At 40.7% G+C, this 27,308-nt stretch overlaps 2 protein-coding genes and 1 long non-coding RNA gene across 8 annotated transcripts in view; 2 read left to right on the top strand and 1 right to left on the bottom strand.

Annotated features, from left to right (window-relative positions):
• LOC103663762 overlaps positions 1 to 7,007 on the bottom strand; it is a 53,820-nt gene extending 46,813 nt beyond the window's left edge. The window contains exon 1 of the long non-coding RNA XR_568866.2: positions 5,275 to 7,007. This is a non-coding gene — a long non-coding RNA (uncharacterized LOC103663762). The remainder of the gene's footprint in view (positions 1 to 5,274) is intronic.
• PURA (purine rich element binding protein A) overlaps positions 4,558 to 27,308 on the top strand; it is a 121,416-nt gene continuing 98,665 nt past the window's right edge. For 3 of the 6 annotated variants that reach the window (XR_005832515.1, XR_005832514.1, XR_005832511.1), the window contains exon 1: positions 5,004 to 5,018. Coding sequence is in view for 2 of the 6 variants with exons in the window: in XM_040622354.1 (XP_040478288.1) it covers positions 10,850 to 11,818 (969 nt within the window). In the remaining 4 variants the exon portion in view is untranslated. Of the gene's footprint in view, positions 5,019 to 10,705; positions 16,108 to 27,308 lie in introns of those variants that run through there. The other 3 variants (XM_040622354.1, XM_040622353.1, XR_005832512.1) reach the window with 3 other exon arrangements.
• Positions 22,684 to 25,509, top strand: LOC103663761 (IgA inducing protein). The gene has a single exon (XM_008691525.2). It carries the CDS (start codon positions 25,182 to 25,184, stop codon positions 25,341 to 25,343), a length of 162 nt encoding a protein of 53 aa, XP_008689747.1. The 5' UTR covers positions 22,684 to 25,181; the 3' UTR covers positions 25,344 to 25,509.

The following is a 27,308-nucleotide window of genomic DNA, read 5'->3' as shown; positions in this document are numbered from 1 at the left end:
TATAAATAGAATTCCAGAATAGTAATTTAAGAACATTTCTTCTCAGGGCGTCTGGCTGGCTCAGTCAGAAGAGCGTGTGACTCTTGATCTTGGGGTCATGAGTTTGAGCCCCATGTTGGGTGTAGAGATTACTAAAAAAGAATAAACTTTAAAAATAAATAAAAACATTTCTTCTCTATACATATCAAATAAATATTGATTTACTCTCTAGGAAGTAAAAACTAATCATTACACTTACATTTACATTTAATAATTAATTTTCAGTATTTAGACAAGAAGAAAAAGTATACTTAGAGTAAACTTAAAGATAAGTATAAAATTATTTAATAATAATAAAGTATAAAAGTAAGTATAATACTTAATTTTCAGGATTTAGACAAGTATACCTAAAAGTATATTAAAGATAAAAATAAAAATACTTAAAGATAAAAATAGAGCACAAAACATTAAAGAACTTACTTTGTGTTTTTCCCATGGAGGATTATCTTGATTTTTCCCCTGACATATTTCACTCACCACTGAAAGAAACCAACTGATCATCTAATCGCAAAGTGCTGCTGCATTTGGTTATAAAAATGGTCTAAATTAGCTTCAGAGGGCAGAGCAACCTGGTTGTATGTACACACTCACCTACGTATGCCTGTATTTAGTCTTGCTCCAGGTAGTAAAATTACAACACATTTATATTTTAAAGTAAGCAAACAAAGGAGTTTTGGGGTCACCATAAAATGTGCAACAATGTTCAAGAGTACTTTCAGTCCAGATAGATTCAGTCTTTGGAACGGCCCAGGTTTCTTCTTCCTTTCTAACCTCATCCATAGGTCAGTTTTGACTTAGGACAGGTGCAAATAGGAAGTCAGGCCACACTCTTGGCAAAAGTGTCAAAAATAATTACCATTTTCAAGTTACCATACTGTATCTCACAAACTGACATTCCATTGATCATGGTTAAAATAGTATCATTTCAACATCTGTAACTTTTGCACTTTTTTCTTTCCATTACTCTTAAACCAGGAAGAAGAAAACGAAAAAAAGAAAATATTCCAATAGCAGATTAGTGGCTTTCAAACTGTTACCCCGGATTATGCAAGGATTTGCTACTAGAATTATTTGAAAAAACAATGGAAATTGAGAATGTATATATTTCCCACAAGAAGAGGGACCCTCTGAAATAACACAAATTAGCACATATAACTGGGCCAAGTGTTGTTAACCAACGACTCCAGGATGGGAAAAAGTAGGTAAAAAAGATAAAACCAGACAACCAATACCAAAAAAGATCAGAGACTCATAGTTACGTATGACAGTGAGATCAAGTTTAAATAATTACTGGCCTCTTTGCTGTCAAGTGGTATGTGGTGGTATTGTAGGTAGGAGGATCAGAAGTGATTTGCCACAGCTCTGGACCCTCAACAGAGAGGGTCCTGCTTACCTGCTTTTGAGAACTGGTTCAATATCATGTTAACATTTAAGGAGTAAACTAAATGATCCACTTCAATAAATCCTACACTAACAAAATAAAAGCTGCCCTTGCTTAGGTGGAAATTCAAGATCACTAACGTAGTCTGTCAGGGCACATACGAACTCTACAAGTCTCATGCTTCTGACTCTTGTCTTCAAGTCCCCAAACTGGAATAAAACCAGATAAATGCCTGAGGAACCACTTCACACCCCAAACACGTGCAAACTTTGTTCAACAGAACAGTTTACTGCCAAAATGGAGTTGGCAGAAGTTTGGAGCAAAGGCCCCCAGGCTGCATGATTTGCTGGCACCAGAGAGCTTAAAATCTTAACATAATACTGCTGAGTTTGAGCTCTACCAATTTGCTTGAGACTCTTTCTCCAAGTTTGACCTGAGAAAGATGGAAGCTGCCATAAATAAAGACTTTATTAACACTTCATCCTCTACCCAGAAATAATTTGATTTCCCACTCCTGATGGTCATACTTCTACATTCTTTGGTAGTTTTGTTTATACTGTAAATGTAACACAGTCTATTTTGAAATACATGTAAATTCAATTTTGTTTGGTTGCTTGGATAAAGGGGTACAAGGAGAATTACTGTAAATATACAAAATTAATTATGACAAAGTTCTACTTAGAGAATACTTGATCCAAATAGCCCCCATACAGCACAATTTATTACCCTCAAACACTGTGGCAGAAATTAAGATACAGAATATCTGTAAGTTGCTATCAATTTATATATGCTTTAGCTTGTATTGTCACTTCTCTGAGTTTGAGTAATGGTGGTTTAGTTTGTATATGAACAATTTAGGAGGTGAAGAAAGGAGCCAATAGAGTTCTTCTCTTCCATGAGGGTGAACAATAAGGTGCTATTCAGGGTCCTCACAAGCTTGATGCAGTTTAATGAAGAAAACTGCACCCCAATTTTAAAATTGTAGTTAGGGGTGCGTGGCTGGCTCAGTCGGTAGAGCATGCAACTCTAAATTTTGGGATCATGAGTTCAAGTCCCATGTTGGGCGTAGAACTTATTTTAAAAATAAATAAAATAAAATAAAATTGTAGTTAGAATACTGGCAACTATACAACTAGCAAGTTTAAACTTGTAAATTCTTAATATGCAGTATTGAAAAAGTGTGGTTTGTTTTGGAAGGTTATTTTGTGCTGGTTCAATACAAGATCAGGTTTAGAGTAAAGATGCTTCTTGTTCCTCATACAGCTAAAAAAAGAAAAAGCTTTTTAAAAACTTTCAAATATTTTCTCAGTAACTCCATGTATTAACTTCTCTTTTGAAAGCCTTTCTGTTTTTCTTCCTCTAGAACCCAAATATTCTAATTCTCAGGGATGATTTCATATTTCTAATCTCCACAATAGAGATGGATGCATTTAGGGCAAAACACTCTTTAGGATATCAAGTTGCAGAAGACTGTACTTTTTAAGATACTTATATAGTAGTGCTGCCACCTAAAGATGAGGTGAATAAAGAAGCAATTCAAAAGAAATGACCCATCATTCTTAAACCTGTCTCAAAAATTTTCTTACCTCTAAGGATTAATAAACATTTTGCTGTTAGTATGGAATCTGAACTGTTTCACAATAACTGATTGCTCAGCTGTAGTTTTCTATGGCAGAAAATTCCAACCTCAAACCCTTTAGTCCTCTGTGATTTGGGGTCTCCAGGAATACCTTCCAAATTTGTTTCTCTCAGACATTAGGCACTGCCTATAATACATGGGGGAGGGGCATCCAAAGATAGCGGAAGTAAACAATTGAGGGATTTCTGGCTTAGTGGATAAAGCAAGCAATAATAGACCAAAGGTGTTTCCCTCTATCGGTGACAGACTCCTTGCAACTCTGAACAACTGACTTACATTTTTGTAACTTGATTTTCTCATCTATAAAATGGGGTTAATTTCATCTCCCTCCTACTTGCCTCAGAGGCTTAATTAGATAAGCTTCCTAAAAAAAAAAAAAGGTCTGGTCCTATAATAAATGAGTTTAAAAGTCTAATGTAGCCTATTAAAAGGGTATTTTACTGTGCATTGCAAGGTAACTTCAAATTAAAATATACTCAGTTAAATAAGTTAGGACAGTGACTAAATTTTCCTAAGCTACAGATTGACTTCTCTGAGACCTATTTAAATAATGATAAAGATGGCAAGGCAGCTTTCTATTTATTTGCAGCTGATAATTTTTAATGGATCCATCTTCTAGGTACGCAATGTTACAGGGTGGAGATGTGACAGCATACAAAGCGAGGAAAAAAGTTACCATGCACCAAAAATCTTGTCAAACTTGGATTTCAAGAAAATTCTTAAAAGGCTATTTTATAGTTCTGCATTTCGTCCTTGCGTAGCAATTTATGAAAATGAACTCGTCTCTTAACTTTCTCCCTCTCAGCCCAAGGACGCATAAATAATATTTATCAGGGTTTTGTCCTTAGTCACAGTCCCTCAAAGGGGCCCAGTTTCACCTACACTGCGTGGGAGGCTGGGCAGCAGCCCCACGCTTCCTGTCAAGGATTCCAGGGGCTAAAGCCTGAACGCGGTCTCGCCTCTTTCTTCTTTATGCTAATTTTGCCCTTCTAGCCCTCTCGGCGGGCGTCTGAAGGCCAAGGTGAGACCCTCCGGGAGATGAAAGCCCTATCGCCTCCTGAGACTTGAGGGCGGAACGAGGGCGGGGGGAGAGAGGGTGACAGGGTGGTAGCTGCACCGGTAACGACGCTTAGGGCCCTAAGTTGGAGCTGATGCAGGCCCTACGGGACTCTAGCCCCGCCTGAGCCTAGCTCCAGCCTTCAAAGCCCAACGAGGGTAAGTCCTCCTAGGGGCGCCACGGGCGGTGAGTGGAGGAAGTGCGGGCAAAGAGGCCACAGGCAGCCCCCTCCTCAGACGCGCCTCAAGGCCTGGGCCGTGGGCTGTTGACGCGCCAACGGCGGAGAAGGCGCGCGCACGCGCAAGAGGGGGGCGGAGGGAGCGCGCTCCGCGCCCGCCGCCGCGGCAACTGAAACGGAGGGACGCGAGGGCGGAGGGCGCGAGCCACGGGGGGAGGATGGGGGAGAGATGGTGGGTAACGCGGAGCGCGCGCTGACGTCGCTCGGAGTCACGCACGGAGCGCCGGGTTACGCGCCGACGTCTGGCTGCCACGACTTGCCGTCTGCGGCGGCGGCGAGCGGATCCCGCAGGGGAAGGAGGAGGAGGAGGGAGAGCCAAGGGGGCTGTGAGTGAGCGGGAGAAGCAGGGTGTGAGCCGGACTTGCCCGCGGGAGGGAGAACGAGCGAGAGCCGAGCCAGCCATCCGAGCCGCCTCCTCCTCCTCCCCTCGGCGTCCCGCCCCCGCCTGCCAGCCCGCCCTCCTTCCTCCTCAGCCGGCAGAGCCCGAGTGAGGCGCCGCTCGGCTCGCGCCGCTGTCCAGGACAGGTGTGCGCGCGCGCGCCCTCCTCCCCCTCCTCCCCTCCCCCTTTCCTCGCGCCAGCCTAGCGCCTGCCTAGCGCGCGCCCTCCCTCCCTCCAGCCCGCGCCCTCCCTCACCTGCGGCAGGACAGCGCCCGCCCGCCCGGGTAAGCCCCTCGCGACCTTCTCTGCTGCCACTGCCACAACTCGAGGTGCCGCCCACCCCGTCCCCTCTAATTGCCCTCTTATGCCCCAGGAATGATTATTGTACCATTGTAGACATCCTCGCACCCTCCCTTCGGGGACTCTGGCAGTGCAGCAACATCCCCCCCCCACCCCCGTAGCGCACGAACGAACGAACTCCCACCTCCAAAAAAAGAACAAAATCACACGCCCCTTAAAAAAAAAAAAAGGCAATCCTACCTCCGCAGATGCTTGTAGACCACCAATGGTGCCGTTTGCTTAGCGATCCCTAAGCCCCATTTCCCCTGGCCACCTTCGCCCCGGCCCTGGGACAGTGCGCCAAAGAGGCCGACACTCCCTGCACAGCAACCCTGGCAGGAGGAGAGAGGAAGGAGGGTTCTAGGCTTCACTACCAACCCCTCCTCTTCTCTGTTCAACCCCCACCCCCGCAATGCATACACCCGCCCAGGATGCGTTGTAAAAATAAAAAATAATACATTGGTGCTGACATCGCAGATGAAGGCAGGCCCAAGGATGGGTGGCCCGAACAAGGCATTTTTGCTGCCCCACGGAGCTAGGTCAGCTCAGCAGTCTCCTCTGCCTTTGTTCGGGGGCAAAAGGAACGGATGCGAAGCTGGAGGGTCTTGTCTTTGAGCGACAGTGGGCTCCGGAGGCGGCTGAGATGTCTGTAGAAGAGACCCCCACAAATATATCTGCCTTGATTCTGAACTTGTGTAGAGAAAGGCCCAAGTCCGGCTAGGGCAACTTTCTTTGGCTCGTTGCTGTCTACCTCTGAATTAATGCCACCTTCATTTCTGCTGTCTGTGAGGGACCCTCTTAAGGGTTCTAATTCGTTCTGTCGGGCCAGGTGCTTTTGGAGAGCTTTTTGGCAGCGGTGTCTATGCTTGTGTCCCGTGTCCTTGGAAGGGAGGTCCCAGTGCTTTACAGTAGACGGAATTTGGTTTGACATCCTTTGGTAGACTGTCAGGGGAGAAAAGGAATTTTTTTTATTACTTCAAGACCCCCACTGCTTCCAGCCCAAATTGACGTTTGCGAATTGCGGCTTTGAAAATTGGAGTGTTGACTAGAGTGTGGAGCGTTGCTGATTTCATTCCTTTGGGTACTAGTAAAACCTTTTAAGTATCAGCCGGAAGAGAGTGAGCTATTGACATTTGCATCGGTTCTGTTTGGGCCTTTTGGGTACATAAAATGTCGGGTTCTCGGAATCTTTTATCGAATTTAGAATGTGTGCTACGTTTATTTAACTCTTTTGCAAATGGTTAAAATGAAAACATTTTGTGAAGTGCGAGGATTCTATCACATGGATTGTTCTCTTCAGATTTTGAATGTTTAATTCATATCTTTAAACATTAAAATAGCATTGGAGAGGCATAATTTTAAAGATTAGATGAACTATAGAAGGACGATATGCTTTTTTAAAAAATGATTGATGAAATACTATTACTATTAGTCTTTGTTGTTGTTAAACGTTTTACTTTACGCTTCATTTTCCTGGTAGATAGCCCTGAGAAGAAATGGGTAATTCCTCTACTCCGAACACTTGCAATGCAACATTCCAGTTAGTTTTAATGATTTGGGTATTGAAGATAATTGTCTAGTTTAAGACAGGCATTTAACCTAAGTAGCGCTTGAAAACACAATTTCTAATGTTCTTGCTTTTTTATTTTGGAAATCTGTGATATTAATCAGCATATTGTTTCTGTTGGGAACTCCATAATCAAAAGGGTTCATTACCCAGAGGTAGATTCCCTCCCTCCAAGTTTATTTTAAAAACATGTGTGTATTAATTTTTACTTTTAAAGACTAAAGCTGAATTAGATTATTTTAGAATCCCCTGTAGTTTCAGGCTGAGGAAGAAAGGTTTTTTTCCTTCTTGTTCTGCCTAATGTTTGTTTCACTTGTGAACAATTTTTTGTTGGTAAGAGTTTGTTAACGACATAGAGATAGTGGGATTAAAAATAAAGCAATCTCTGTTCTCTTCAAAATGTGTGTGTAGTATTAATAAAAGAGCACAAGAAATCTAAAGATATTTACCAGATTTTTTAAAGTAAGCAAACTTTGAGTAGAAAGGGAATATTTTTTGATGATTTTTAGTTAACACCTATATTTTGCTGCATATTAATATATTTCGTTTCCCCTTTGCATTCCCTACATTGTATTGAAATCATCAGTTTAATTTTACAACTGTTTGTTTCAAAATAACAAATTCAAAAAGCTAGACACTAGAACTGACTTTTCATTTACTAAGTATATTATTTAGGTAATTAGCAAATGCCTGGAAGTCTTTTCAAATCTACAAATTTTCTAATGGAGTTTCAATGTTAGGATGCAAATCTAACTTTGAAATTCTTTTTAAGGTTCTAAACTTTTTAAGACTTTACTCTGAGTCAATATTCATTCTTCCCAGACTGCCTTTTAAGGCTACTGTATTCTGTAGCCTAAGGAAAGCCGCCTTTCACCACCATGCCCTCCCTAGTCTGACCAAAGCCCCACATACAGGCTTATCCTGAAATTAACTTTTTGAGTAGTGAAAATGTACTAACTATCCAATTTATCATTGAATTATTTTGGAAAAGCCATTGTTAACCTTGTTTATCTTTTAGATACATTTGTAAAATAGGGAAGAAACTGGTATATAATGACAGAAATTGTATACATATATAACAAATAGTATAACATAAGTAAGTGCATATTTATGTGGAGAGATCCAGGTCTCAATCGTTTGCTGATTTGGGCTTAAAATTCCCAGTGTAAGCATGCAGATGATATTTAACTTGTGTTTTGTCTAGAAACTTCATCAGTTGCCTCTCCGCTGGGGAACTAAGAACTCAGTTTCTGGTGACACTTTCTCAGAAAATCGGGGTGTTCCCAAACTCAAACCGCTTCAGAACCCCTGGATGTAAATGTTTGGGACAGAGGGCAAGAAATTTAGACTCTAAAGTTGGTCCAAGAAGATGGGCAGTTTTAAACCCTAGTTTTCTCTCCTGGAGGAAGCAGTCATTAGTGTGGAAGAATGGCAGGGACTGGCAGGCGCGTGCCCCTTCATCGCAATCCCATTGGGCTTCTTGCTGCTATGAGCTCTCTGGAAGGGGCAAGGGCTTGGTTCTGCGCAAGGTAAACCCCAGAAGAAGAGCAGCGGCTCTTCTAGATCTTAAACAGATCTTAGCCTCATTTTACAGCTGGGAGCGTAATACCCCGCCCTGCTCTGTGTGGAGACCCTGCCACTCAGCCTTTCCGCCCCAGTTTGGGGCCAGGGTCTATCCAGGGTCCTGATCGCTACTGTGTGAGCCTGCAGGAGCCACTGCTTTTTCTCACTTGAAATTTTGCGCAGTCGGAAGTTCGCCAAAGTTCTTCTCTCCCCTTCCCTGCGGACTTGGGGACAGGGAGGGAGTATAGAAAAATCAGCACCAACAGGGTTACTTCACGATACTGGAGGATGCCCCCCCCCCAACTAAGGAGAAGTTCTTTATGGGGCCCAAAGTCTGGATTTTTGTCTCTCAGAATGGGCCTCCCCTTCAGGGAACCATTTCAGGGACCACTGGACAGGTGGGTGGTTCTGGAGCTGGTTCCCACAGGACTACTCCAGTTTGCTCTTTGGTAGCCATCGTGCTTTTCCCTGTTTCTTGCTCTTTAGCGGGAAGTAGCAAACATCAACCCAGAGCCAAAGGAGCTAATGCTGGGTAGAACGGAGACCTTGCTAAGAGAAAAAGGAAGCTGTGAATACTTAGCAGGCAGGTTTGCCTAGGTGATGAAAGGATATATTAGGGGACTTTGAGGGCTCAGGCATTGACAAGGCTTATGTCCTAGACTGGTCTGTGTTTCTTGATCATTACTTGATCTACCCCTTTCTTTTCCAGGAAGCTTGCACAACTATGTATTCAGCCGTCTCTGGGGCTGAATGAGGGAGGCAAGATTCCTTAACTTTGGGGGTTGAGGGATGTTCAGTGGGAATGGAGCTCACAGATGGGACAGACACACTCTTCTAAGGATGGAGGCAGCAATCGATGCTTGAGAAAGCCAGGAGTAAAGCTGTGAGGTCTGTATCCCCTGAGCCCGGTGCAGAAGGTAATAGGGAGAATGTACGGGGATTGGCAGGGGTTCCCCTGGAGATAGGCCTTAGCTCTCCCTCAACTGTTAGAACTACAGACTGCAGGGAGGGAGTATGAGCATTTGCTGTATATCTAGGAGAAAGAAAACAGGCCCCAGATTATGCCTTAGATCTAGGAGGATAGCATTCACTAATTTCCGAGCCCCTTTCCGAGACCAGACACCCCCTTTAGCTGTCACTGTCCAAAGATTCATTGGTTAATTCGTGGCTGGTAACGTAGCTGTCACCTAAAAACCATTAATCACTTAATGTTTTACTTTTTGAGAGGTGGGGGCTCTCCTTGATACTTAAGAGTTTCTGGGAGGAGGGGTAAAAGGAGCGAATGAACCTGCGTTAATGAAACCCGTAAGGAACTGCGTTTCCCAGGAAATTCCTGGCATTTTTAGCTCGTGAATTTCCTAAATCTTGCTTGGTTTTCTCCTCCATTCTGGGTCCTTCCAGAGGGGAAGAAGAGTGGGTTGGGGGCTGAAGGCTCAGCAGGGCCTGGTTCATCCGCAGAGCTGGCCGGCAACCGAGGTTGGGCTCAGCCTTGAGTAGGGTGCCCCCCTTCCCCAAATCTCGGAAGGAGGAGGGGGAGGCAGGCGGGCAGTTGTGGTCCCAAAGGAGGCTGGTTGATGGTTTTTGGGTGAGTGTGGGGTTTCCTTTTGATTGTTGCTTGGGGGGAAGGGCAGAGCCAACGGGAACAGGCACTGCGGGCACCCCGGCCCTGGTGCGGCTGCCGTCCTCTGCTCGGCTCCCCCCCGCCGGTGAGTGCGCCCGCCCGCCCGCCCGCCCGCCCGACTGTGCGGGGCTGCGGTTGGGGGGAGGGGGGGAGCGGGATCATCTGAGGCCAGAGCCGCTGCCGTGCGCGGGGAGGGGGAGCGGCGGGAGCGAGGGGAGGGACGGGCTAGGTGTCTACTGCTCCGCGCCACTGCTGCCGGCGCCCCGTCCTCATCCTAGGCAGCCCCTTCTGCAGCTAAGGGTTACCGCCGCACCACCTCTCCTGTTCCTAGCTCGCCTCTGAGGCCAGGTCTCTGCGGTAGGAGACAGCCCAGCCGGGCAGTGGGTGGGCCTGTCTGGGTATGGGTTTGGGTCTGGCTAGGGCCCACAGGGAAGGGGGTGGCCGTGACTCGGTGTCCCCTGTCTGCAGCGGGCTCAGTTGCGCTTCACAGGCCCTTCTCCCTACATCCTCTCTTTGGGGTCACTGGAAAGCAGAGCTCAGGCCTCCTCCCTGTGCTTAGTATGGCAGTCCCCTTCTCACCCCTGGTCCCCCAACTCCCTGGGCCGAAGCCGCTCAGGGTCTGGCCAACAGCGACAGCCACTGTGGTGGTGGCGGCAGCAGCTGCGACGCGGCGCGTCCCACAACCTCCCTCCCCCCCCAGCCAGGGGTGTGGGGTGAGGGCCGGCGGGTGGGCGCCGCCTGGCGGGCGGGCGGGCAGGGGGCTGGCATCAGGGAGGGGGCGCATGTCACGTGCCGGCGGGCGGGTGGGCGCGTACAGTAGGGCGCCCTGCTACTGTACTGGGGAGTCAGTGCCCTGTTACCGGGTCTCGTCTCTCCCGCAGATCTCGCGAGAGTGGCTGACTGGCTGTGGGGGTTGCGGCGGCAGCAGGCGGAGCCGGGGAGGGAAAGCAGCGGCGGCTGAGGCGACTGAGGCGGCGGGCGGAGCGGCAGGCGGCGGCGGCGGCGCGGCGGCGGAGCGCAGCATCATGGCGGACCGAGACAGCGGCAGCGAGCAGGGTGGTGCGGCGCTGGGCTCGGGCGGCTCCCTGGGGCACCCAGGCTCGGGCTCAGGCTCCGGCGGGGGCGGTGGTGGCGGCGGGGGCGGCGGCGGCAGTGGCGGCGGCGGCGGCGGGGCCCCGGGGGGGCTGCAGCACGAGACGCAGGAGCTGGCCTCCAAGCGGGTGGACATCCAGAACAAGCGCTTCTACCTGGACGTGAAGCAGAACGCCAAGGGCCGCTTCCTGAAGATCGCTGAGGTGGGCGCGGGCGGCAACAAGAGCCGCCTCACTCTCTCCATGTCAGTGGCCGTGGAGTTCCGCGACTACCTGGGCGACTTCATCGAGCACTACGCGCAGCTGGGCCCCAGCCAGCCGCCCGACCTGGCCCAGGCGCAGGACGAGCCGCGCCGGGCGCTCAAGAGCGAGTTCCTGGTGCGCGAGAACCGCAAGTACTACATGGATCTCAAGGAGAACCAGCGCGGCCGCTTCCTGCGCATCCGCCAGACGGTCAACCGGGGGCCCGGCCTGGGCTCCACGCAGGGCCAGACCATTGCGCTGCCCGCACAGGGGCTCATCGAGTTCCGCGACGCTCTGGCCAAGCTCATCGATGACTACGGAGTGGAGGAGGAGCCGGCCGAGCTGCCCGAGGGCACCTCCTTGACTGTGGACAACAAGCGCTTCTTCTTTGATGTGGGCTCCAACAAGTACGGCGTGTTTATGCGAGTGAGCGAGGTGAAGCCCACCTACCGCAACTCCATCACCGTGCCCTACAAGGTGTGGGCCAAGTTTGGACACACCTTCTGCAAGTACTCGGAGGAGATGAAGAAGATTCAAGAGAAGCAGAGGGAGAAGCGAGCTGCCTGTGAGCAGCTCCACCAGCAGCAGCAGCAGCAGCAGGAGGAGACCGCCGCTGCCACCCTGTTGCTGCAGGGTGAGGAAGAAGGGGAAGAAGATTGATCAAACTGAATGGAAAAAACCCACACACACATGCATACACACACACACACAGCCACACACACAGAAAATATACTGTAAAGAAAGAGAGAGAATAAAAAAAAAAAAAAAAAAAAAAAAAAAAGAAATAACTGTTAACTCCAAGGGAGCACCACCCACAGAACCTCCACCAACTGACAGTTTCTCTTCTTGACTTGCCACCCATCGCTGGATGTTGTCCACTTTATCCACCATATAAAACAGTAAGCAGCTGCTAAAAACAAAAAACAAAAAAAATACAAAAAGTAATAACATTATATGAACTGTGTTTCCTACTTGATTAAAAAATATAAAGAACTGAGTGTTTATTTCCCTAATTAACCAAGAACTTTTGTACACGTTTAAGCTATTATTATTAAAAGTGTTTGCAAAATGGTCAAGATTATAATATTGCTGAATTATATAAAAGTCCTTTTCATGTTGAGCTAACATTTGACTTTAGCACAAAAAAGAGATATTTTAGAACACGTAAAATAATATTTTTAGTTTTTCTCATTTTGTTACCAAATTTCAAACCTTACATGGAGGTTATTATAGTATATTTGACACCCTATATACCTGTGATTAGAGATGTGTATATATATGAGGGCTAGGCATGCTGTGTGTCTGAGCTTTGTCTAAATGTTATGCAGAAGTTTGTAGAGTTAAAGGTACGTAGGTTTAATTCATGCAAGGTAAACAATAAGTGCTCTCTTTTATACAATATGCATTGCATCTGGACCTTAAACATATAAAAATGGTCAGTGAAACTTCTGTGAACATGAAGAAATTATTAAAAAAGGCATTTAAATGAAATTTGCTAAGTTGTGATTTTTACGGTTGGAACCAAAGTTATCCAAATAGTAAAAGGAAAAAGAGAAAGAAAGAAAAAGGAAATCTCCCATAATATTTTTCTGCATCTGTTTGCTTTGACTGAGTAGGTGTTTTGTCATTATTGTGTATATGAGATGTATCGTTCATAATATATTTTTTTTATTATGTGTAGAAAGATTTTAAAAACTTAACTAACGTGCAGCAATTTCCAGTGAACCTGTACTTGGACATCAGGTAGCGAGTCTATTTGTGGTCACTAGCACTGTCTCCTAAACTAGTAAGAGGTCTGAAGCTATTCTTTGATTTTTGCCAGTGCTATTAACTTATGTAGACCTGTTAAAAAGCAGAGCAACACAATTATAGTTATCCTACTGAGCCATGGATTCTGAGTTTCATTTTAAAAGTGAAAGCCAAGTTGGTATGTGTAAAGGATTTCCATGTAGCTGTGGTGCTAGTTATTACTGGCTACATTATATGCTAATGTATTTGTGTTCCCCAAGTGTACAAGCCTTCTCTCAAAAGTATGTTCTATAACTCATATATTCAAGGTGTAGGGTATGAAAATGCAAAGCTTAGGAGAGCACTTTACCAAGCTGGTGTCCTCCAAACTGAAATTGTTTGTAACGATAGTCTTTTACAGGTTTTCATTTAAAGATGTTCGTGTGCTTTTAATTGACAACTAACTTCTTGCTGCTGTATAGTAAAATATTAATATATTTTTATCATTAAACTGCTGCATGACTATCATCTTTGAGTGAAGAGAAAATGTTATAAAAAAAAGATGCCTTAAACAGTACATTTTGGTTTGGAATTCTGTAGAAAGTATTTTGGTTTAAAAAAAAAGGATCTTGTCTGATATAGAGAGTTCTGGGGATGGAATTGTTTCTTGGCAAATCCAGCCATATAGAGCTTACTGCTGTATGTAGAAGACACCACCTGTAGGAGCTGGAAGGTATCAGTGCTTCTCACATTGTAAAGCATTGGCCTAGGAAGGTGAAACAGTTGTCTTTTTGAAGGTTTTTTTTTTTTTTTTCTGCTGGTTCTTTGGGTTTTGATTTGGTATTTTAAGCTCCCTGGTTGAGTGTGTTGTCTTTGTTTTTGAGATCTACTGTATGTGTTGAATAACAAGCTATTTCCATTGTACTGTGCATTTTCCCATTAAATTGTTTGCTTTTAATATTCATACAATGTTAAATATGAGGTGACCGTACAATAGTTAGGAATTTCTTTACTTACAAAAATCACTGGAAATGATTAAATTGCTTTTCCCCTTCCCCCAAGGTGCATTTTTCTTATTTCCATATAGTAAAGTTGAGCTTTTACAGTGCATAATGTGACATTTGGAATGCTTATCAACTGCATGTAAACATTAATAACCTGCACTTTTTTGTCTTAAGGTTTGTTGAGCTGTTTTGTTCACTGTACTTTTACTGTGATATGGAAAAGACTGCATTCTCTGTGCTGTTACTAGTTAGGAAAGAGAATTGCTTTGATTTTGTCTCTTGTTTACTATAGCTTCTTAAAGTTAAGCCTTGTACTACAGGTTGTTGGAGTACTCCTAGATCAGTGTTTCATAGTAGCCAGCAATAAGTAGTGCAAGTCAACAAAAACACAGCAAACTTAGGCAAAGTGTCCTTTCTTTGAGATGCGAGTTCTTTCATGAGGTTTTCTTTAGGGTCAGAGTTACCTAAAGTGAAGCCTTTCTTACCTACAGACTTCAGATTCTGCTTGGAATCCTACCGGATCAATAAGCACATGTATTGTGCAATTGTCTTTACACTATAACAGTTAAACACAATCTTACTAAGATTTTGAAACCAGTGTCTGATTTATGGTCAGTGGGTTTAAAAAGAAATCCACGTGCAAATCTTTTAAGACTTAAGAGGTGATCTTAGAAAAGACTAAGTGACTGTAAAGATGCTCTTTTTTGCATCTCACTTTACCTCCCCAAGCACCCTCCCAACCTTCCTTCCCTTCCCTCTACTGTTTCATCCTTTCCCCACCCTTCCTCCCAGGTGCTCGGTACTTTACCAAGGTTCTATATCTCAGTGTTTTATGTTGGAGTTTTTCCTTGTTTTTATTTTACTGGTTGGTAAGCCCTGTTTGTGCTGAAATGAAAAAGGAAATGGTATATTTGACCATATGTGTTATTCATAGAAGACAGTATGATCAAATGTGCCAAAAACAAGCAAACAAAACTTAATTCCTGACAAGTATGCCTTATTTTTAATGATCTGCTTTGTCTTACGATTAAGGTCCAAGAGCTTGGTTAAACTATGTTATTTGCCTAAGTATAGAAGAAAACTTGAAATGCATTGCAATATTGACGTTCTTTAAAATGAGAGACACTGTCAAGTAATTTAATCCAGAGATCAGCCACCAGATTTGAAATGCCCATATATGTTTGTGTGTTTGGTGTTGTTCGTTTTTTTTTTTCTTTTAAATCACCAAATCTTTTTTTAAGCTACTTTTTATTTGTGCCTCCTATTTATCATGCTGATGTTAGAAGCAGCAGTCATCCAGCCACAGAGGGAGCTAAAGTTAACTAACCAGAACTGTAGAAATCATTATACATGCCTTTGACAACAAAGGAAGTTCATAAGAAAAGCCATGTCGGCTTTTCCTCTACTAGATACAGATTGAAGGTAGATGAATATTTGCCAAATGGAAAGGAGAGACAATGTGAGTCAGGAAAGACAAACTTTCCCAGCTTCCTAAAAGCCATGGAGAGTAGAAACCAAAACCAACAGGGAAATAAAAACCTTGAAAGTCTCACTTTCTAGTCCCATGCAGGGGTTGAAATTTGACTCAAAGTGGAAAATATATCGATATGTTTTTAGGTCTTCACATCTAGAGATGGATAACTATTCCAGTTTGATTTTTCAGGTAATGGAGAAAGCTGCTAGTAATTTTAACCCCTGCCTAAAGACAGTTAATTTCATTTGGGAGCAAATACTTATTGCCTTGAAAAATAGCACTGTAATAGCCTATGATAATTAGTTGTAGAATAACCTTTATCCCTTTTAAACTATGCAAATTATTAAATAAGTGTAAATTAGGACTCAATTAAAGATAGTTGATTATATTGCAATCAGATGGCATTCACAAACTTAACTGGAGCATATACAAATGAAATCTATTAGTCTAAGAGTTTTGTATGCTAACAGAAAAATATAATTTAGCTACCTATTCTAAAAATGGTGAATATTATTAATATTGTATAATAGGACTGGGAAGACTGCCTCCTTTTTTGAAGAGAGAGAGATTAAGGATTTTTATAATTGTTTTTCATCAAATTTTAATATTTTTGTCAAATTTTTAGGTATTTAATTTGTAAAACAGTTTGCTTTGTACTGGCATACAGAAAATAGGGTATTGATTTTAAACTTTTTGAAGCCAAGTGATCAAGTACATTTGTAATAAAAGTCAATGGATCTATATCAGTTGTACTCACTGTTTTCATTTCTTATTCTTATTAATATAGGAATGCTGTACTTTTTCTGCAGGAACACTGTACTAAATTTGGGTGGAAGGGAGGGGAAGAGATAAGTCCGTTGATAATGAGCATCTGGGTGGGTAACCATGGCCCAAGCACTTTATATAATCTTTAAGTCAATTAAGATTTGGTATATTAAAAAAGATGCACATGTCAATTTTTTTCTTCCTGTTTTCGTATGGAACTTGATGTTTGTGGGGGTTATCTCATTCATTGTTTCTGTGCTTTAACATTTTGCATTTGGCACTATTGAAACTTGCCAAACATATTTTTCTTTTATGATATTTTGGGTTATATGCCAGCCCTGGTGAACACACCATGGGCATGATTATTACTTCTGTCTCCCACACATGGTTCACCCTCTCTTCTTCAATATTCCCACTCATTTTTTCATATTTCACACACACGCATGCACGCACGCACACACGCACACATTTCCAGATGATTTTAGAATGGAGATTTCTGAAATTGTTACTGTAGTTGTTTTCATAGCTCCACAATTCACTTTATTTTACATGTGAACATACTTTTAATATTTTTCCCCATTAAGAAAATGAGATACCAAATCTAATGACTTTTTTCCCTTTTCTGAGTTTTTTCAATATCAGAATGAGATCCTGCTTTCTATGTAAAAGGATGCTAAAAAAAAGGGAGTCTTAGCAACTTAGGTTTGGAACAATTGGCGATGACTCTGAGTATAACATTTATAGTTGAATATCCTTAAATTTGAATATCTTAGTAATTTGGAGAGATACATACTTTTTCATGAGAGTGGAATGAATAGGAAAGAATTTATTGGAATTGCTTAAGTGAGCAAATTCACTGAATTTATCTGTGTAAAGTTTTCTGTTAAAGTTTATCCATTTCTAAATCATAAATTATATTTCTGGGTTCTTTAATTGCAAATTAACTGAATTTAGACCATTTGTAATGGAGTATACTATAAAGCTAAAATGATCACTGCTATTAAAATTACTCTTTTCACCCAACTGCATTAATTACCATAGAGAATTTGCAATATATTTTTAAGAAAACCTGATTTTAATAGTTGGGGAGTTATTTGATCCTAAAAACCTAAATTTAAGGCCTAGGCCATTTGACAGACTCTTTTCAAACAAATTTCATTGTTATGGGTTAAGTGAAGATGATCTAAATTAGCATTGTCATGTCAGGTAGAATTTCATAATCCAAAAACAACCAAGTGAAAAGAGAAAGATATGATTGGTTTCAAGCTAACAATTTGTCATCTTACAGCTCCTAAACTGACTACCAAGTTTTGATGTTGAATGGTCTAGTCAATTCATGTCTTTAGGAAAGCTGAGTAACGGCAAAGGTCATCCGTTAGAAATATTTTTCTTAAAAAAATTTTTTCATAGTTACTCATGTATTTTTATTTTGTCCCCATATTATGTTTGGTATTTGTTTTCTTTTTCTTTTCTTTTTTTTCCCCCTGATGTGCTTTGCTTTTGTGGAAAATTGTCTTGTTTGATAGGTAGAAACATGGTGGTGATCCTCTATGTAAAATAAAGTTAATTTTTAAGGACCAGAAATATTTTACTCATTTTGGAATTGCAAGATTTTTTGAATTTTCATGAAAGCATACTTTGTTTTAATGACTATTAGCAGTTTGCTTATTAATTAAAATTTTATAGCATTTCATGGGAAAAAATTAAGCTAAAAGTTTAATTTTCTTGATTTAGGGTACACTTTTAATAATTCAAGAGGCCTCCAAGTTCAAGGACCAAACCTTTATATTCTGGAATTTTGAGAATCATGGAAGTACTCTTCTTAACATGTGTTTTAGTCTAAACTGGATTAAAACAGAAGGATCCTCGGAGGACTTAAGATGTCCTTATTGTGAAGTAGCAAACTTAGGGGACAGGTGACTTATGTATTCACCTTGACTAGCTCAACCAGTGGTGGGCATCAGCTAATGAATTATTAGACACATGTTGGGATTGGATCAAGCTCCCGTTCAGCTGGAGTGTATTGGCAATTTCCAGTGTAGGTAGTTGTTGGTGGCATTTGACCTACCTCCATACCATATACGTTTGGTTTTTTTTTTTTTTCCCATCTTCCTTTTTCCTCATTTCACTGTCCTTTATTCTTCTCCTTACCATAGGCCTGCCAGTGACACTCGAACTTACCCCTTTAAGAGGGAAGTAAAGAAATTGTTGGCTTCTGCCTTAGACCATAGCTAACTGATCCCAGAAAGATTTCTGTATAATGAGATAATTGGGCAGTTTTTCTGAGGCATAGTCTTAAACTGGCAATCTGAAGGGCATTGAAATCATTAAGAAATTTGTGTATTGAAGAGAGTAAGAGGTATGTGTATTTTAGGTAAGTTACTGGGGGCTGAGATTTACTGGTTTGGAAATTTGAGAGCAGAAAGGGAAGAACCGTTTAATGTCTTCATGAATGGGAGTGTGAGAGTTATATAAGGGAATGGTTTGGAGGTAAAGTGGGAGAAGTTTTTATTGGAGGTAGGAAAAGATACTAAGGTGGAGTCTTAAATGAGCATTGTTTGCTAAGGACAATGAAGTTGATCTTCACTAATGAAGTTTCAATAAAGTCGGAGAAAATGGGTCCCTTGTTGGTTACGAGAAAGCTGTTGGTCTGTAGCTAGATATGATGATGATGATGATGATGATGATGATGATGATGATGATGATGATGCATTATACAAATCTGCTTTCAGGTGTAGGATGTTTGCTTTTCTGGACAAATTAAGTAGCACAGTTGTGGAATGACAGCTTTTCTGGTCAAAGCCTGTTGGTACTGGGGACTTACTATTGTGAGGGAAAGAAGATAAGAAAATTTCAAACTTTTTCACTTATCATTTTTAAACTATCAGAAACATTTATGGTACAGATTCTTTTCCTGGGCTCATGTTACAGTGTAGTTTAGCTTTACTTTTCAAAATGGTCCTTTGATCAAATCATTTGATTTTACAGTTCATAAAGATCCATATCATGCCTTGATTTTACAGAACCTTGAGCCTTTGGTCCACATTAATTTCTTACAAGAGGAGAGTAAACCAAGTAGAAACACTAAACTGCAATTTTAGGTATCTTTTCATTTCTTTTACATTTGCAGTCCCATCATTTAAGATTGTGGACCTTATGAGACCCTCAATAATACTATATTTCTGAAATTAGACAACATACCCCCCCAAACTCAAATTTCTTTTTGTTGTCCCACTTTGTTACTTTAAAGTTGTAGAATTCCCAAGTGTCCAGTGGTGGCAGATAGTAATGTAATTTAGTATATCTTGGAAGTTCTTATGTTCTTTGTAGGGTGAACTGATAGTGTCTAGATTTCTGTTCCCAGTGTCCCAGGAACATTTTTAATTATTTAAGATAAAGAATTGCTGTAATATTTTTATTAAATTACATAATTCAAGTTTATTTGGACTCCTTTTTAGTTTAATATGGACTTATTCTCAGTGATTCTGACAGTATTTATTTCATTTTACCCAAATCTGTATACGCTAGTGATAAAATTTCTTAGCTAAAAAAAGAGGTTCTGATTTTGTATCTGGAACGTAACTTTTTTTAAAAACAAATATCAAGTTCATTAACAATAGAATTATTTTTATTATAATTTATTTTTTAGAGTTACCACTTAGTATGTTTTTCCCATCCTACCGATTTTAAATTATGATACAATTACATTCTATAACTTGTTTAAGTCCGTGCAGAGCCTTCTTAAATAGCCCCTCCCTTGAGAATTGTTTTTTAAAAAGTGAATTCCCAAACCTAGTCAAGAACCAGTGATTTAAATGACTGCCTTTGAAAGGATTCCTTGAGTCTAGTCAATGGAGATAAATGATAGCCCATTTCCATGCTGCATACAGTTGTTAGGGTTTATAAAGTTATCAATATGTAAAAGTGCAAAAGCAGGAAAGATGTAAAGTTGCCTATAAAATTTCTAGTTTTCATTATTTGCACTATTTATCTTTGCACTTGATTTTTTGAAAGTTAAGACTAGTCACTTTCACTTTTGTTTCTAGTCTTTTCTAATTTCTTACAGAATTGTTTTCAATATCCCACCCAAAGCAAAACTTATATGCAATTAAATATGCTTTATAAGTCCAAGAAAATATTTCTTAGTGTTAGGTATGTAGAACAAAAATTTGTTTTGATAAAAATTTTTAATATGGGCCTTTATTTGCCAATATAATCCTTTGTAAATGTGAGCTTTATTAAACTATTTGAATAGACAAAGTGAAAGCTTAGGATAGAAAAAAAATATATATATATATGTATGTATATGAAACGATGTCTTTGAGATCCAGTTTCCTGCCTGAAATGGCCTGTTTTCGGAGTGTTGATTTATTTTCACTGAAGTCAATGAGATCTGAGTCTAGCTGGGTATTGGCTTAAAAAGCTGGAAGTGAAGTGGGTGACAAGTGGCAGCTCCCTCTTTTATGTAGTTTTCCATAATGCTCATAGAGTTTCATCATGGTCTATGTGATATAACTGGTATTGAAATAATTACATTAAATGAATATTCCTTTTTGGAATTCAAGGTTCACTCACTTTTTGAGGGGGGGAGGGTGGCAAGGGATAAGAGACTTTATTTTAACTAGAAGCATTCTTATAACCTCAAGTTGTGCTCTAGGAAGAATAGGAGAACAAAATGTGTACCTGTGAACACATTTTTTGTCTTAGTGAGATTGTGCAACACAGTGTTCAAAATTGCAAAAAAAAAAAAAAAGGTTGATAGTTTTGTCAATAGAACAGAAATATGTTTTGGCTAAAATTAATTTTTGTAAGTTATTTAATTATTTCATTTTATATTCCCTTCCCTGTATCCTTTTGGGCGCTTCATACTTAAAACTAACAAGTGAGAGGCCTCTCTTTAGATCTGGTTTATTTTTGGAATGCCTGAGTGTATTTCTCGATGGGGGGGGGGCACAGGGTGGTGTTTTAATTCTTGACATGCTCTTCTCAGCATGGTAGTCATTCTGGATCTCATGTTTTGCAAACTCTGTTGATAATTCAGTGATGTATTGAAATGTGTAAGTCCTCTATGACATTGTGTGAACGTTTGTGGCTGGCCTTTATTGTAGAACCTTGTAGTTTTGTTTTCAATTGGGATAGAAAGTTAAACTTCCATTGTTCAAATTTTAGGTTTATCTAGTGGAATTGTGCCCGATAGTTGTCTAACTATGGACCAATTTGGGGGAATGAAGGTTGGCAAATGTGTATTTGACTCTAGATAATCCTTTACTCAAAATCGTAAACTAAAGGCTATAGTGTTAGAGTTGTCTTAAGTTTTAGGTTGTCAGATCTGTAAATGTGAATGATGATCAGCATTGTGTTTATGAATTTCCTTAGGGAAAAGAGCAAAATTCAGTCTCCAGACCTTTTCTTGGAGACTAAACTTACCATATATGGAAAATGAAAATATTTTAGAAAGTGGCTTTGATTATTTTTTAATGGAGTTTAATCAGCTTAATTATTTTTCCTAGGTTGAAGCACTTATTTCCCAAATTTGAATAAAGGGAAAAGATCAGCAAATTGGCCCCCTTTTTTTGAGGCCATTTTTAGTTTTCTGCACCCATTTCCCAACCCTAGTATAAAATGAATTACGGGTATCCCTCTGAGTCCCTGTAACCCCTTTTTGCGATCACAGAAACCTTTGATAATCTGATGAAAGTGATGGACCCTCTCCCCAGGGAAAAAAAAATGCACATACACAGATAATTTTACATGCAACCTCAGGGGCATCACACATCTTCTGAAACCCAAGTTAAGGATCTCTGCTCTAAGTAAACTCTATAGAGAAAATTCTAATGCAATTAATTGATAAAATTAAGAACTAACTATTGGCTTAAAACATTTCAGATTGGAATTATTGTTAGATGGTGGCCCCTACTAGCAAAATGTGACATTGCAACCAGCTTTGTTAGACATCCAGACAGAAGGAAAAAAGAAGCAATGTTCTGAGAGCTATTTATAAGGAGTCAGGGCATCTCTAGACATGGGAGCCATTCCTGGTTCAAGGCAGGGGTCAGGGTGCCTGACAGCTTCTAGCAGGGTAGAGTTTGATAAACCACAATGCTCAGGATGCCAAGGGGTTAGCCATTTATCTTAACCCCTTCCTCACCAAAAGATTTTAGTTTTGTCTATTAGGAAAAAAGATGTCACTGGGGAAAAAAAAAAAAGATTTGCCTTACAACTTTGCTGGAACACATCAGTTTGGTGACGTATGGGACACCAGTATTATTTGTGAGAAGGTACATAAAACCAAAGTAAATTATTCTCTATGTAGAACATTATTTACTAGCAACATTTGTTTGGATGTATTAGCTTTGACAATTTTTACCAGTAAATATTGGTTTTATTTAAAACTGGGAATCCAGTTTATAAATAGGATAGTTGTTGTATCTGTCCTTTCCCCTATGTAAAGAATAGTTTAAAGATTTATGCATACTTTTTACTTTTCTCTCTTGATGCCATGGAGTGGGGTGGGTGGGGTGGGGGGAGATCTTTGAGTCAACAACTGACAAAATGTCTTCTCCAAATTTAAAAATTGAGAAACAGCACTTTAAGTCCTAACTCTACACCATTTTAGTAGTGCATGTATTAGTTTTCATAATGATTTTTGGTGCATGCCTTTGGGCTTCTTCAAAAGTGTACAATAGGAAAGTATATTTCCTTTCTTAGAAAGGAGATTTTTTTTCTACTTTGCAACTTGTGATTACAAAAATCTTCCACTGTGGGAAGATTAACCATGTATTGAACTACTGAAAAGTATATATTTTTAGATATACAGAAGGAATCTACATGGAGCAGCATTCAGACCTATATAGAAGTCATAGCATTCTGTATAGGACCAAAAAGGAAATAACATTAAACACTTAAACAGACTTTGTTGGGTAGAAATACCTTTAGATCTTGCATTGACTTCCAAAAAGAAAACACCACAGAAGTTTGCTGAAAACTTTTGTTGTTTGAATTTTCTCTGTCAGTGTATTTAGCCCAAATATAACAGCTTTGGGTTAACACATACATAGGAATCAAAAAAACAAAACTAACTAAATAGATCAGTCTGGTTTGTCAATCCAGCTTGACTGAAATAAGTAAACTAATCACTTGGAACATGAAAAACTGTCCAACTCCTCTAAGGTTTTGACAAAATAATCTTGGCTGATGTGGGAAGATACCCACTTTGATTTCTGACCTGACAGTGAAGATTCATGCTTGACATGATTTCAAACCTGACAGTGTCTGTTTAAGGAGCTATGGTACAGTTTGCTAATTCAATCCCAGATACCTGTTGATTACCTGTGAGATCTAGAGTCCAAAGTAGCCAGCAGCCATACCCCTGAGTGCTCTGTGCCCATCAGATCTCTTAAAGTAAGCAGGGTTGGGACAGGTCACAGCTCAGATGAGTGACCTCAGGCTGTGGACAGCCCCAGATTCAAGAATTGTATCTGTTTTCTTGGGAGTCATCACTGAACTAATGTCCCACATGGTGTTACTTACTGTAGATGCTCTCTCTTGGAGGAGGCCCAGAGCACACATCCTAATCGCTTGTGGTACTCAGAGAGGGGGTGCTAACTCTGAGGCCCTGGCCAAATTCCAGTTTAGGGATGTGGGTCTTCTTCTTACCATTCTAATTGGAAATGTGCATCGCTTCCCATTTTCCCTGTTGACCTCAGTGCAAACTGCATTAGTCTGTTTCTTTGCCCTGGTCCCAAGTAGGATGCTGGTGTGTATTATATGGGCCACGTTCATGCCTTATCTTAATGCACAAGAGTTGAGGAACGAGTGAGCTCCTATATCAAAGTGCCCTGTTGTTAGAGGGAAACTCTTGTGATGCTTTGGAGGTGAAATGGGCCCTTTTAGCATAAGTTGGGGAATATGCACTGGCCGGAGGCTTCCAGCCATGAGGTATGAATTGAAACCTATTTCCCTCTTTTCTTATAGCATGTTGAGAAAATCTGTTGGGTTTTCAGCTGTCAGGGAAGGCCGGAGTTCTGCAGCTTTAATCTGGGTAACTGAGGCTGGTTGGGGCAAGACTTTGGTTAATTAACTGGGTTCTCAGATGCCACAGACTCCGTGAAAAGTCACCATTATTTTCAATGGTTGTGATAGAATTTCCCCCCAGTAGCCATTATTTTAAGATTATATTGCAGAGTTGCTTTATTTGAGCTTTTCATGTATACACAATCCCAAACTGGAAGAAATAATTTAAAAAAAAAAAAGAATCCTGCTGTGAAAGGTATATATTACTCTAGATTTTTCTTACTGTAAATATTGTAAGATTGTAATACTGTCGATATTTTATTAACCAACAAATGTTAATCTATGTGAATTCAGACTTATTTTAAATGTGCTTCTTATTTACTGTGTGTGGTCCCTGTTGCTGACAGTATTAAGTTATATTCTGATGTAAGATTAACTTTATTAAAGAATGTAAACATTAATGTTTCCTTATGGGAAAACAAATAAAGTATAAAGAAGACAATTCTTTTCATTAAAATATACTGTGTATTTACACTTGCTAGACCCAGCACCACTTATAAATTTAGTACACTGTTCAGAATTTTAGTTAACACAGCTGACATGGTTGTGCTCTGTTTGAAAGTCTAAGAGTAGGTATTGTTGGAATATAAAGTTTGTATTTGTCTGCTGTGAATCATAATCTTGAAATTTCTAATCAAGTTTGTAAAATTTTTATAGTAAAACATTTTAATGACAATTTAAAAATTTACTTCTCTAAAGAATGGTCAAAACAGTATCCTTTCAAAAATAGAATTGTTCTTTAATATCTTTCCAAACTGACTTTGGTTAAATGGACCAGATGTATATTAGTTAAAATTTAGGACAAAGTTGTGAAATTCTTTGAGTTTACAAGTTAATCCTTATTGGAGATGTGCCAATTATACAGTAGAATATCATTAATTTGCACTGTTTGGGGACCCCATTAAGAATGCTGAATTTCGCCAACTAAGAAGTAAGCAAATGCAATTTAAAAAGTAAATTTGAGCATTCTGTATTAAATATGTGCAGTTATTATCACATGAAGAAGCGCAGTGTGTCGGGCTGTAATATAACCATACTTGCTGTCATGTTCTCCCATCTCAGTGCTGGGAACTCACCATGTGGAAACCAAGCAAATGTGTTGTGCATCAGCCGGCTTGAGTTTGTTCAATATCAAAGCTGAAACTAGCGAGGTCTGCTGTACTGCTTATTGAAGTATTGTGATTCTTTTAGGCATTGATTCTTACAAAATATATACTGTAACAGTATACTTTGTACAGATTTAAATTTTATTTGAAAAAAATGAAATAAAGTAGGCAAAAAAATAAAGATGTTTATTTTTCATGTGACTATATAAACAGATCAGTCTTTTGTTTCAGTGTCTTTGGGGGGGATCTGGTTGCTCTTGTTTTTGGTTTTTTGGTTTTTTTGATAGATGGAAACCATTTTTAGGACTCAGTAACAGGTATACTTGCCTGATCATTAATTGGCTGCAAGTTTTAAGTGTGCTCTCTCACACTGGAAAACTCTATTTTCTATTTTATTTTAAAACACACTTATTTATTTCTAAAGATTTTATGTGAATGACTTGCCTGTCTTTTTGAGTCAGGTTTTTTTTTTTTTAAGATTTTATTTATTTATTTGAGAGAGTGGGAGAGAGAGTGAGCACAGGAGCAGGGCAGAGGGAGAGGGAGTAGCAGACTCCCCTGCTGAGCAGGGAGCCTGTGACATGGGGCTCGATCCCAGGACCCTGGGATCATGACCTGAGCCGAAGGCAGATGCTTAATGAACTGAGCCACCCAGGCGCCCCTGAGTCAGTTTTTTAAATTCTCTGATGGTATGATGGTTAACCTAGCCCATCACAATTGAAGAAAAAGAAAACTTTTCCCATAAATCATGCCCCTTTCGAAACCATGGAAGGTTTTTTTTGTTTTCGTCTTTTTTAAATTTGGTTTAGGGTAGTGGAAGACTTACCAAAGAGTGCATGACAAAACATGACAAGAATCTTCTGAAGAAAATAGAGGTTGTGCTTAAAGATGCTTTCAGAACTGCTTTTCTAGTGAGCAGAGTGGTAGAGAATGAAGTTACCAATGAAAATGTGGCTCAGGTGTGATTCTTCAGAATAATTTTAATGGGTCTTCTTATAGAAGATTAGATTATTAGACCAAAAAAATCCCAATTTTGTCCTCTAATTCAAAAACCAGTGGAGGCCTTAGGTGTATGACATTTTCCCCAAACTTTAGAAGTAGAGTTGGAAGTTTAATTTCTGCATTCTCCTCATTTTATCTTTGCTGATGCTTTCACTTACCTTCAGGCTGGATAGAAGGAGGCTTGGAACAAGTAGTTGCAGGGACAAGGTCCCTGCAAAAGTCACACCATAGAAAATTTTTCATTGTTATTTAAATGTATGTGACAGTGGTTATATTCTAAAAGCTGTTATATGGCCATAAAAATATCTGAAGATCATATTATTACAGTTCCAGGCTTTCCTGGGTGAATCCCAAGAAAGTTGTGCTATTGTTGTTACTGGTTTTTTCTTGCTCAAGTGGCCCTCCTTTGTAGAGAACAGCAGACTAGCTGTTAGACTAGCTTCTACATCTCACAGCCAGTAAAAATAACGCAGGAATTTTGCGTATGAAAACTTAAAGCTGAGGGTGTCACTGTTTGGAGGAGGTAGGTGGGCTGCAAAGAAAGTTTCCCCCGAGTTCTGCCAGGCCTCTGACTTGGGAGGCACGCACAGAACAGGTGGGTACTTCCTGAAAAGGAGACCAGATTCCCTACTGGGCTCAAGGTGAAATCAGTCTAACCTTTGGATCCCTTTCGAAGAGTTGGGCTCTCTAGTTATAGGAGCTTGAGGTGGAAACTGTAGCCATGATTTGTGGTGAGTATAAGGGAAGGAAAAGTCAGAAGCCCCTTCCTCACTGTCTGTGACCTTACTCTTTTAAAGACGCCAGATGGGACTATGATAAAATATGCCCTATGGATGGTCATTTTGAAGAGCAAGTAGTGAAGTTCTGCAGGGCTGCAGGGGATGCAGACTTGGGATCAGTCTGAACTACAGGACAAGGCGTATCGTGCCATGGGAGGGAGACCCTCAAGAAAGGGGCCCAGCATGTTCAACAGAACTATTTGTCATTTTTATTTAGCT

This window comes from Ursus maritimus, unplaced genomic scaffold, assembly GCF_017311325.1.
Source record: "Ursus maritimus isolate PB19 unplaced genomic scaffold, ASM1731132v1 scaffold_5, whole genome shotgun sequence".
Taxonomy (NCBI): Eukaryota; Metazoa; Chordata; class Mammalia; order Carnivora; family Ursidae; genus Ursus; species Ursus maritimus.
This window is presented reverse-complemented; position numbering and strand designations above follow the sequence as displayed.

Bases quoted from the DNA above. Each gene is read 5' to 3' on its own strand.
- LOC103663761 (XM_008691525.2), top strand. From the start codon at position 25,182: ATGTGCAGTTATTATCACATGAAGAAGCGCAGTGTGTCGGGCTGTAAT.